Source organism: Micropterus salmoides, unplaced genomic scaffold, assembly GCF_014851395.1.
Source record: "Micropterus salmoides isolate LMB-PRFRI ecotype aquatic unplaced genomic scaffold, ASM1485139v1 Ms_hic_scaffold_1596, whole genome shotgun sequence".
Classification (NCBI taxonomy): domain Eukaryota; kingdom Metazoa; phylum Chordata; class Actinopteri; order Centrarchiformes; family Centrarchidae; genus Micropterus; species Micropterus salmoides.
This window is the reverse complement of record NW_024040703.1, coordinates 1-12,891: the sequence shown is the minus strand read 5'-3', so window position 1 is coordinate 12,891 and position 12,891 is coordinate 1. Positions and strand designations below refer to the sequence as shown.

The 12,891-nt window shown below is 41.4% G+C and overlaps 1 protein-coding gene across 1 annotated transcript; it reads left to right on the top strand.

Annotated features, from left to right (window-relative positions):
- Positions 1-430: 430 nt before the first annotated feature.
- On the top strand, positions 431-12,632 carry LOC119904896 (GTP-binding protein 2-like; the record flags this gene model as incomplete). Its single annotated transcript, XM_038721524.1, is given in 10 exon segments — positions 431-457; positions 2,549-2,733; positions 3,139-3,250; positions 5,392-5,589; positions 5,722-5,896; positions 7,909-8,128; positions 9,244-9,379; positions 11,284-11,342; positions 12,426-12,433; positions 12,436-12,632. Coding segments are annotated over 10 exon segments (1,302 nt in total), but the record flags the coding sequence as incomplete, so codon positions are not given.
- Positions 12,633-12,891: the final 259 nt, after the last annotated feature.

Genomic DNA, 12,891 nt, shown 5'->3' with positions numbered 1-12,891 from the left:
GGCTGTGGTGTTAGCTAAAAACATATTCTCACTTAGTCTATCACCATGTCTCTGGCAACTGTCTAAAATATAAAAGAAGTTACTACAGCTGAATGTATCACATATTAAATGATACCCAGAATTAATAGAATTATAATTATTACTAGAAAATGTTCATAACATTTGAATCCAATACACATAATGTGTCTGACAATGATGTGATATATGAGCCAGCTTTTTATTTTTTGGGCGATTAAAAATGGGAATGTTAAAAAATCAGTTTCATCTGTGTCCAGTACAGACAGAAACAGAATCAGACAGAAAATACACTAAAGTATGTGATTAGTTACTACATACTTTTTGTCCATATTGTATAAAATAATTAAACCTGTCTCTTTGACATTAATCGTGTTTAACTGTCCTCATCTGTCGTCTTTTCTTCTATTTCCAGGCAGAAGAAGGAAACATTGAGTACAAGGTAACTCTTCATTCCCTGCTCTGATTTAGCGAGGTGGAAAATAATCAGCAGATGAATTGATATTAAAAATAATTGATACAGTCCCCTCCAAACGTATTGGGACGGTTAGGCAAATTCCTTTGTTTTTGTTGTTCACTGAAGACATTTGGGTTTAAGATCAAAAGTATGAGACAAGAGTTCAGAATTTCAGCTTTTATTTCCTGGAATTCACATCTAGATGTGTTAAACAACTCAGGACATATCACTGTTTGTTTGAATCCACCCATTTCACATGTGAGCAAAACTATTGGAACATGTGACTGACTGATGTTTCTTGTTACCCAGGTGTTGCCTTTTAGCTTGATTGTCCAAACATTAAATAGCTCTGCATGACTAGTCTAAGTTTTCTTGGTTCAAACCTATAAAGACTACATTTCCTGTTAAAGAGGATAAACCAACATGAAGACCAGAGAGCTGTCTATGGGAGAAAAACAAGCCACTGTCAAGCTGAGAAATGAAGGAAAATCGTATTGGACAAACATTGGACATAGCAAACACAACAATTTGGGATGTCCTGAAAAAGAAAGAAACTACTGGTGTACTGAGCAACAGGTCGGCCAAGGAAAACAACTGTAGCTGATGACAGAAATATCGTGAGAGCTGTGAAGAAAACCAAAACATCAGGAAGTGACATCAGCAGCAACCTCCACAGTGCAGGGCTGAAGGTATCACAATCCACTGTTGGAAGAAGACTCAGAGAGCAGAAATATAGAGGCCACACCACAAGATGCAAACCACTCATCAGCCAAAGAAACGGAAGGCCGGTTTGAAATTTGCAAAGAAGTACAGAGATGAGCTGCAAAAGTTCTGGAACACAATCTTATGGACTGATGAGACCAAGATTAATCTCTAGCAAAGTGATGGAAAGGCCAAAGTGTGGAGAAAGAAAGGAACTGCTTATGATCCGAAGCATACAAGCTCATCTGTGAAGCATGGTGGCGGTAATGTCGTGTCTTGGGCGTGCATGGCTGCTTCTGGAACAGGCTCATTAATATTTATTGATGATGTAACTGATGATGGTAGCAGCAGAATGAATTCAGAAGTGGACAGAAACATTTTGTCTGGTAATTTACGGAGAAATGCATTGAAACTAATGGGGAGGAAGTTTATCATGCAGCAGGACAATGAGCCAAAGCACACTGCCAACAAAACAAAGGACTTCATTCAATTCAATTTTATTTATATAGCGCCAAATCACAACAACAGTTATCTCACAGTGCTTCATCAGGGGAAAAAGTGGAAGGTTTTAGACTGGCCAAGTCAATCAGCTGACCGTAACCCAATAGAGCTGCATTTCACCTCCTTAAGAGGAGACTGAAGGGAGAAACACCCTGAAACAAACAAGAAGTGAAAGAAGCTGCGGTAAAAGCCTGGAATAGCATCACAAATGAAGAATGCAACAGTTTGGTGATGTGGATGGGTCGCAGGCTTGAGGCAGTTATTGCAAGTTATTTACTTTAAGATTATTTATTCCATTACTTTTGCTCACCTAAGAATGCTGTGGTCTAATACAAACGGTGATATTTCCTGAGTTGTTAAACACATCTAGATGTGAATACCAGGAAATAAAAGCTGAAATTATGAACTCTTGTCTCATACTCATCTTTTGATCTTAAACCCAAATGTCTTAAGTGAACAACAAAAACAAAGGAATTTGCCTTACCGTTCCAATACTTTTGGAGGGGACTTTAGTTGCAGCCATAATTGTTATTATACTGCTGGGAAGATCTGACAAAAATGTGATATAAATTCCAGTACATTAATGCACTTTGTAAATCATTTAAGCCTCATAGTCCATACACTTGGTTCAGTATGACCATGAAACAGGTATTAACAGGTATACATAAGCCTGCAGGTATTTCATTCTGTTAGTTATTAAAATATCTTTTAAAGTCTTTAACTTATCTTTGAACCTTGCAGACACCATATTTTTTGTTTGGCCACCAGCCTAATGTTACTTTTAATAATTTGAGGTAAAGCGTTGTTTAAACTATGAGCTCTGTGGCTCTGCTCCTGTACCATTATGCATCTCTGTCTCTGCTGCTGTCGTAGCTGAAGCTGGTTAACCCCACTCAGTATCGCTTCGAGCATCTGGCCACGCAGCTCAAGTGGCGCCTGCAGGAGGGCCGCGGCGAGGCCGTCTATCAGATTGGCGTGGAAGACAACGGCCTGCTGGTCGGCCTGACCGAGGCTGACATGAAGGCCTCGCTCAAGACCTTAAAGAGGATGGCAGAGAAGTAGGTCACCTGATTAAAGAGTCTGTAACAACAATAAAATACATGAAACATGTGTGTTAGAGAAACACCTGGCCTCATGCAAGACCATTTCTGTATTCTTCTCCTAAACTTTTAGGGGTTTGAACTTTTGAGGTTTGCCGGATTTACCGAACTCCCTGAACTGGACGAACTTGTTGTTTATTGCTTGTTTCAGCCTGATGAATTTCACCTGTTCACCATCAGCATTGAACAGTGTCATTTAATGCGGCCTGTTTCTTGGTAGTTTTATTTACATAAATATTACCAGAGAGTAAAAAGAACAATGCAGCAGATAAAATGTTTATCAGTCAGTTTACGGGTCCCGAACCAATTAGAACACGTTTCGAGGATGTTGTGTGATCAGGCTTTACTTCATTGTCTCGTCAGAGTCGGTGCCGACATCACTCTCCTCAGAGAGAGGGAGGTGGACTACGACTCAGACAGAAACACCCGCAAAATTGCAGAAGTCCTGGTTCGAAAAGTTCCTGACGATCAGCAGGTGAGACTCTGTCCCCAGGTTCTGGTTTCCCTGCTGTGTGTATATAAAACCTTTAGTTTGTGTTCTCTGGCCTGAATCAGGGGATGAGTCATTGCGTTTTCCTCTTGGTTCAGTTTCTGTTCATGGAGAACAAATAAAAGCAAAACGCAGGATAAAGTAAACCCAAGAAGGAGGTCCTGTCTGTCCAGCTGTCTGTCTAGGTCCAAAAGTCTCGTCCATGTCAGATACCAAATCATTCTGCGGTGAGCTGCTAGCAACTATTTATTTAATTTGAAATCATCCAGATCCCAACAGCGTTCTCTTCGTTCAGATCAGAATAAAAGAGTCGGACCATGAAGGAAAAAAAACAGACACAGGTTTGTAATGATATTTAAAATGACCCCAACATTTATTTATTTATTTATTTAGTTAACCAGGAGAGTCACATTGAGATTAAGAACCTCTTTTGCAAGGGTGACCTGGCCAAGACAGGCAGCAGCATATAACAAAATACAAACACAAGTACAGACAAATAACACAGGAGACTAGTAAGCTAACATTTCATTACAAGTAATTTTAAATCATTTTTACAATCTAAGAGCATTTACATATTAAGGCATCTGCCTCTAAGTCTTTCATTTTTGATTTGAATGTGTTTAGCGAGATTAATTCAGTGAGTTTCAAGTCCTTTTGCAACGTATTCCATGCTGAAGGTGCAGAATACAGAAATGCCTTCTTTCCCGTTTCCATACGGATCTTTGGCACAGAGAGCATAAAGAAGTCCTGAGAACGCAAAGAGTGTCGCCCATTACTTTTCTGCATGATATGAACACATAGGTAGCTTGGCAGCAGACCCAGAATAGGCTTATATATGAAAGTGTACCAATGACATAGCCTTCGGGTGGCTAGAGGAGGCCATCCAACCTGAGAGTATAGCTCACAGTGGTGAGTCAGCGCTTTGCAATTTGAAATGAACCTCAAGGAAGCATGGCAAGCTGTATCAATCATATGAAGATTCTGTGCAGAGGTATGCATATATAAAAAATCACCACAGTCCAGAACAGATAAAAAGTGGTGGCCACAAGTAACTTTTTTTACATTAAAAGAAAAACAACTTATTTCGAAAATAAAAAAACAGTTTTAGCCTCAGCTTTTTCACCAGGTACAGCACGTGGCTTAAAAGTCAGGGAGTCATCAATCAAAAGACCCAGGTATTTATAGGAGTTAACAACCTCTATTTCATTTCCCCCCAGAGTGATAACTGGAGGGATGCATTGTGGCCTGGTCCTGGATTAAATGATATGGCATTTAGCTCAGCTGCAGGCCCTGTAAACACAACATGTCACTTTTCGGTGAAATTCGCCATTTTCTATCAAAATATGTCATTCACATGAATCGTGTAGATCCGAGGAGTTTTTTATTTTGAGGGGGATGTCTAGAGGAGCGCCACTACTTAAATTTCCCACGGTAACACTCAACGCTTGGCTAGCTTTCTCTCCTTATTCTTTAACGGATTTCTACCTGACAGGTGCTGTTATAAGAGCAGCGTAATTGCAAACGAGTCCTTTTAAGCTGATGAGGAGATGTTTCTTTTGGATTTTAATGTGCAAAATACAATGTTTGCTAATTTTACTGAAGGGAGTGAAGAAATATCCTTGGTCTTACCTGTTGCCTATATTTTATATTAATTAGGCTATTACAGATAAATGCCAAAAGCTGTAAATTAAGACACAAAAGGCAAACATGGACGGTCCTATCTAATGGCCGAGGTCATATTAACAGGGTTAATATAAAGTAATTGAGGAGAGCATCAAAACTAGCTAGATGCCTTTTCCCATATCTAATAGTTATAATTTCTCCCAGTATTCTTTCGAAAGTTTAGCTTTGTACACATAGGGGAAACACTTGGGAAAATAGTAATTAAAATAAACACAATGTTGCAGCCATCTCGTCTTTGAAGTGGAAACAGTTAAAAAAAAAACTTTATTCTCTTCTCAGAGGACCAGAATTCTTTGTTTACATGTTGAAATCACAAAGATTTTCTTTTGGGGAAGGGTCGCAAATACGTCAATTTTTTTATCTGAGTTTGCTTGTATGTAAACAGACTTATATTAGAGACTATGAGTCCTTCTCCTCCGTCATGTTGTTTTGGACTGGGACAGTTCCTGGATCTGCGGGTGGCGGTTCTGGGGAACGTGGACTCGGGGAAGTCGACGCTGCTGGGCGTCCTGACACAGGGCGAGCTGGACAACGGCCGAGGCCGAGCGCGGCTCAACCTCTTCAGACACCTGCACGAGATCCAGACGGGACGCACCTCCAGCATCAGCTTCGAGATCCTGGGCTTCAACAGCAAAGGGGAGGTGAGAAAGCCGAGGATGGAGAGAGGGAGATGATATTAGCTTTAGTGTTAGTATGTGAAATCCAATGTAATTAAAATATCTTCAGAATTTTAAAAACCCGATGACACAGTACGCGGGCTGATATCAATGCAGGTTGTGAACTACAGCGAGTCCCGGACAGCCGAGGAAATCTGCGAGAGCTCCTCCAAGATGATCACCTTCATCGATCTGGCCGGACACCACAAGTACCTGAAGACGACCATCTTCGGCCTCACCAGCTACTGCCCCGACTTCGCCATGCTGGTGGTGAGCGCCAACACCGGCATCGGTGAGCAGCAGCCGCGCTTCACGTACAGGAAGCAGCAACATCAGCACATTTATAACCGTGTGTGACGCGAGGCATTCTTCTACGGTGAAAACGCCTGTCAGTATAGTGGTGTACAGCAGGGTCAGACAGTGTGGCATAAAATCAGTGCCCTTTATCAAAATTCTTCAATAATCCTGTTTCGAGCTGCAGCTCATTTCTCAATTAGACAAAATAGTTGCGATTCATTTTCTGTCAATCAACTAATCAGTTAACTGAACTAAACCTGTGAATCCATCATTATCTATCTACATTATCTACATTATCTTTTTTGACTGTTGTCAACAGTCAGAACAGTCTGTAGCCCAGCTTGACACCACGTCAGCTCTCAGCTTTGTGTTTGACATCTTTCCATATATGGAACCATACAGTGTCTGCAGCTTTAGTTCTAAATGATTTCTTGAAGCAAAATGAGGAAGTCCCCCTCAGCTCTAGTGTTGGGTATCGTTTGTATTTTATCATTTCTGATTCCAGTTATTATATTACAACTTATGAAATCCGGTTCTTATTGAATCTCGGTTCTGAGACCAACTCTTTCACCACAGATCTTTTTGTCAGCGCTTGGTGATCCTTCATCTTCTTCGCTCATCTTCCCCTTTATGGCTAGTTAGGAACTGATAAGCAGAATCCAAACACACGGGTCTTATCGAATCTATGGTTCTTGGAATTTGGAACCGGTTCTCGATACCCAATCCTACTGTGCTCTCAGTAAAGAGGCCGAGCAGGTTCAGTTTAGTGATTTAATAATGTCTCATGGGACAAAAGCAGTCCGAGATGAAAAACCAGGTAAGCAGTCCAACATAAGCAATCAAATCTAACAGGAGGGGGGGAAAGAATCGAAATCTAAAATCCAAGCAAGTCCACATGAAACGAGGGGGGATTGGCTGGAACGTAGTCAGACAGAAAGACTAAATACACCAGTGAGGATAAGATGATACGACACAGGTGAAACATATTAAACCATCAGGGAGCACACACACAGGAAGGAAAGAGGTTTACCAAAATAAAACAGGAAATACTTGCACAAAAACCCCAAAACCGTGAGACAGAGTGCAGGAGGAGAAAAAAGAAAGTCACCACCAGAGGTCAGAAGCGATCAGTGTTTTAAGATGATTCAAAGCTGGTTCACACTGTGTCTGCAGACTGTGCATGTTTTAAAGAGTTCACAAGTGTGATTCTAATTCTCATTCACACCTGCAAACTATCACATGGTTATTTCATATATGAGACACTTGAGGCAATTACGGTTGTAAATAACATCTGCCAATAGTGACAAATAGAGACTAATTCACTAATTTGTCTAATCAACAGTCCAAAACCCAAAGATATTCATTTGAAAAGCTAGAGCCACAGCATTGTTTGCTGTCAAAGTACTTTCAGATTATTTTTTTGTCGATCTGCAAATCGATTAGTCACGTGATTTGTGCAGCTCTGGTCTCTTTTTATTGTACAATAATTATTCTTTTTCCAGGGTATCTACAGCAGGGCTGCAAGTAACGATTATTTTCACTGTCGATTAAATCGATCAGTTGTTTGGTCTATAAAATGTCACAAAAAAAGTGTTTCCTAAAGCCTTTTTTTTTGTTTTGACCACAACCCCAAGGTATTCACAGTTTGCCTTCACAGAGGAGGAAATAAACAGAAAATATTCACATTTAACAAGCAGGAATCAGAGAATTTATGTTATTGTATTTTTTAACAAGAGAAGCAGTAAGCGACGGTTGTGACGGTGGATTGAGCTGCAGGAGGCTGTTCAGTCAGACTGCAGCTCCAGCAGGAGCTCATCAACTCAGAATAACTTAAATTAGCTTTAATTAATTAATCATTTAGAATCAGAGCGTCCATCCATTTTATGCTGCATAGCTTAGTCGCATTAACTTAATTAATTAAATCATAGATTATTAAAATTTTCTCCTATTGAAATGATTTATTTCGATGTCAGCATGTTCACAGTGTTCCTGCTTTCCTCCCTCCAGCCGGTACGACCAGGGAGCACCTGGGCCTGGCCATGGCGCTGAAAGTTCCCATCTTTATCGTGGTCAGTAAAGTGGACCTGTGCTCCCGCGGCACCGTGGAGCGAACCGTCCGGCAGCTGGAGCGAGTCCTGAAGCAGCCGGGCTGCAACAAGGTCCCCATGGTGGTGTCCAGCCCCGACGACGCTGTGACGGCCGCACAGCAGTTCACTCAGTCTGCATGGTGGGTACAAATACTACTGATACTACTACTACTACTGCAGTTCACTCTGTCTGCATGGTGGGTACAAATACTACTAATACTACTACTACTACTACTACTACTACTGCAGTTCACTCTGTCTGCATGGTGGGTACAAATACTACTGATACTACTGCTACTACTGCAGTTCACTCAGTCTGCATGGTGGGTACAAATACTACTGATACTACTACTACTACTACTGCAGTTCACTCTGTCTGCATGGTGGGTACAAATACTACTGATACTACTACTGCAGTTCACTCTGTCTGCATGGTGAGTACAAATACTACTGATATACTACTACTACTACTACTACTACTGCAGTTCACTCAGTCTGCATGGTGGGTACAAATAGTACTGATACTACTACTACTACTACTGCAGTTCACTCAGTCTGCATGGTGAATACAAATACTACTGATACTGATTCAGTACAACTACTGCTGTTTCTTAAATACCGCTACAAATGCTCCAGTGTTTTTCTAGCCATTCAAAGATCGCCTCTGTGTTGCCGTCCATCTTTATCAAAACACAACCATGTCAGCAATAATAGCAACCTGGAAATGTGTCTGACAGTGACAACAATCTATAGCTTCTCATTCCTTCGTATGTGCCTCCTCATTGATAATAAAGGCCAGTTTATCATTTTGAACAGGAGGAACAACGGTGTGTAGAAGCTTTACTTCCAGTCATAAATCTTAATGCACTATTATAGACACTATCCAACAATGATTAACATCTGTCAGATGGATAATCTAAATACCCAGAAACACCTCCAGTATCAACAAAACCTGCATTCCTGACAAAGAAAAACTAAACACACAACAACACAAGTTAGATGAAGTACGGGAAATATACATGAGCTTAAACACGTGTCACTTGTGAGTCTTTGAACGCATCATCACTATCAGAGCACTCATTTACACGATCAGGGCCTGAGGATTCATCATCTTACAGAAATAATAGCTGGTCAGTTTTAGATGAACAGACACTGCTTATACAACAGTGGACAAAATATTAGAAACACCTGTCAGTATGATTAAGGTTTCCATGTGTGTGTGTGTGTGTGTGTGTGTGTGTGTGTGTGTGTGCAGTATCACGCCGATCTTCACCCTGTCCAGCGTGTCTGGAGAGAGTCTGGACCTCCTGAAGGTTTTCCTGAACATCCTCCCTCCACTGAGCAACAGCAAGGACCAGGAGGAGCTGATGCAGCAGCTGACTGAGTTCCAGGTACGCACGCACGCACGCACTTGTACTTGCAACATAGTGAGGACCGGAACACGCGTTTAACCAACAGAGTGAGGACATTTTTGGGAAGTGAGGACAATTTGGCCGGTCCTCACAACTTCAAAGGGTTGTTTCAAGGTTAAGACTTGGTTTTAAGGGTGAGGTTAGAATTAGGTTTTGGTTAGGGTCAGCATTGTAGTTGTGATGGTTAGGGTAAGGGTCCAGGAAATGCACTAGCCAATGTCAGTGACAGTCCTCAGAAAGACAGAAGTACAAGTGTGTGTGTGTGTGTGTGTGCGCGCACGTGCACTTGTAATGTGATTTAACTCACCATCTTTTACGCTACAAGTCAGTGTTTCTAACGTGTTCCATTTGCAGACGTAGCCATGAATGATAAGACTGGGAAAAGGTTTTTATAAAAAGTCTGCTGCTATGTGATTGTGTGAGCTTTGGTTGATTTATAATAATATTTATTTTTATTACACCTTTTTTTTTAAATATTAACTACAACGTGTTTCACATAAAGGAAAAATTAATCAGTAGAAATAAAAGATTGAAAGACAACAAAAAGATAATTATTGTACATTATAGGGTTGGGCGATGTCTACAAAATTTCCATCGGATAATGTCTACATTGAAACATCGGGATGGACGAGGGGGAGGGATAGCGGTCGTCTTATGTGCATGTGTTCACTCGCAGACTTCACTCGGTTAAAAACTCGGTAGCCTACGTGTGTGTCTGTGTGTGGGGAGAAGGAAGGAATTCCAAGGAAGGTGCGAAGCATATTTAAAATGTGTAATAATATTTGTGGTGATTAAAACCTGCTTTCACGGTATTATGTGAAAAATAAAATGCCGGGGGGTGGGGTTTTACAATCACGATGCCTACTCAACCATTGACCATCTGTCAGCTATCTCCGATGGACGATAGCATCGTCTGTCGGCCCAACCCTAGTACATTAAAGAGGTGATATTCTGCTTTTTGGCTTTTTCCCTCTCCTTTATTGAGTATACCTTTTTTGTGCATGTAACAGGTTTGCAAAATGAAAAAGCCCAAATTCCAGCCCAAAGGTAGTTCCCATCTCCCACAGAAAACTCTGCTCTGAACTGCCTGAAAACAGCTCGTTTGTAGTCCAGCCACTTCCCTTATATGAGGCGCATTAAGCTTTCATCCCTGTGACGTCACAGGGATGAAAGCTTAATGCGCCTCATAGAACACTCGCCAAGCGGCTACTCCGACACGCCCTCAGAAACAGTGAGCTGCAGCACACACCTCTCCTCTCCCTTCCAAACACTAGCTACCCTCCAGGCAGTCAGTGGACAGGAAGTTGTTACTGTGATGTAGAGACAGAGCTCAGTTAAAACTTTATGGATGAAAGATACTTTTGTTACAGATTAATAACTCACCACTCTGAAACTCTTGTTCCAGTCTATGTTGCCAAGCTGGTCGGCAACATGTACAGCTGAACCAAAGTTGTTTACTGTCTTCTCACTGACCCGCCCTTCTCTGCTTCTGATTGGCTAGTAGTCCTTAACTAGGAACTGCGCATGTGCAAGTCCCAACAAAGATCATTTCGAGACAAGATGTATCACTACATAGCTAAAACTAAGCCTTCAACACAAGTGAAAAGAGGAGCTGCAGCAATGTGCAGTATGACAAAAACTATGTGTAAACCTGTTCTGGTACAACCCCTAAATAGGATTATGAACCTTAAAATAAGCAGAATACCACCTCTTTAATAATAAAATTCAACTGAAATTCTCTGAAATAAAACTGTTTGTGTTAAAAGATAAAACCCCAGAGCAGGTTTATAGAAGTGCAGCTTTGAGGAGACGTTGAAAGGAGATTATTGATCCGGCCGACCTGATAGGAGATTTCCTTTTCCTTTGTGTGTGTGTGTTTGCAGGTGGATGAGATCTACTCGGTTCCTGACGTCGGGACTGTGGTGGGAGGAACTCTATACAGGTGAGAAAACAACACACATCATATAAGGGTTTAGAAAGGTTTGATTAGTTTTTCAAGGTTTGGAAGATGTTAAAAAAAGTCTGAAATTTATTTAGTTTTTAATCCTGTCATTGACCTGGACGTATTTCACACATTCACACAGATCATATTATCTGTATACTTTAGTCAGCAGTCATGTGATAAACCTGCCAGTGTATATGTATTAAGTCCAGGCAATATCCTCAAATCTCTGAATATTTAGCTAAATACAGAACAAAAACAACAAAAATGTCTTAAAGGATGAAATCATTATTTATTTATTTATTATTTATCTGAGTTTGTCTGATAATCAATCCGACAAATAATCTCTGTTATCAAAGAAATTCCCGTTGCAGTTTAGGATCCTTTCATAAGACTTACTTTGCACAGCAGAGCCACGGAGAGGGACACAATCTGAGATTCTGAGAATAAAAAAGTGAATATATTGAGAATGAAGTTATAATTGTTTTATAAATATTGTAACATTTTTAATAAATAAAATAAAATAAAACAATATATACAGTTATTTATACATATATACAGACACGTAAACACCCAGAACATTCTGCACTGCATTTTTTCAGTTTTCCTCTGGGGTGAATGTAAACAGCAGCAACCACATGATAATAAGAGTTTCATCTTCACAATAAACAGTCTGACATTTGGGAAACAGAGTCCATCTTGACTGCATTTGAACACAAAGCATCATCCATGTGAAACGCAAAGCCCACCTCCTCTCATCTGGCCGGAGTCTTGTGCTGACAGCTATGACACCTGCCGAGTGCTTGATCCTGGATGTTGATGGAGCAGGTCTCTGTAACGATTTGGGCACAACAGTCTCTGAATTCTGTTGTTTGGTCGATATGAGTCCCATTTTGTCCAGACCTTCAGGAGCAGAATTTAGTCCAAGCTGGGCCAGCGTGGCTCCTATCCCAGCTCTCTTTACTCTCCTCTGAGCGATCGCCCCGCCAGCCGTGGTGATCCTGGCACCCTCCGTGGTGCCTGATCCGGTTGATCAGGCCCAGTGGATCGTAATCCTGCAATAAATGTCTGTGTGTGTTTCAGCGGAGTGTGTCGGGAGGCGAGCGGCTGGTGGTCGGTCCGACTGACGAGGGCCGTTTCCTGCGTCTGAAGGTGGGCAGCATCCAGAGGAACCGCTCGGCCTGCAGGGTGCTGAGGGCCGGCCAGGCCGCCACGCTGGCTCTGGGAAACTTTGACCGCTCGCTGCTGCGCAAGGTCAGAGGTCACATAGCCTAAAGACTTTGTGTAGGAGTAAGTCTTTATGAGAAGGTCTTTATGCTGTTAGAGTCCAAAGATCCTATTGTTCTGGTCCTGATCCAGGTTTCCATCCAGCACCTGTCACAGTCTGTCAGGTGACGTTTAAGCACTTTGTACAGAACCTGGTAAGAGGACGTTCTTTCTTCATTCATTTTGCTGCTGATACTCTCTGGGATTTTTTTTTTTTAAATAAAGGTCCCCAGCCACGCTAGCTGCTCGTGAGGCTGCTGACGTGCTCATGATTAACAGGAAT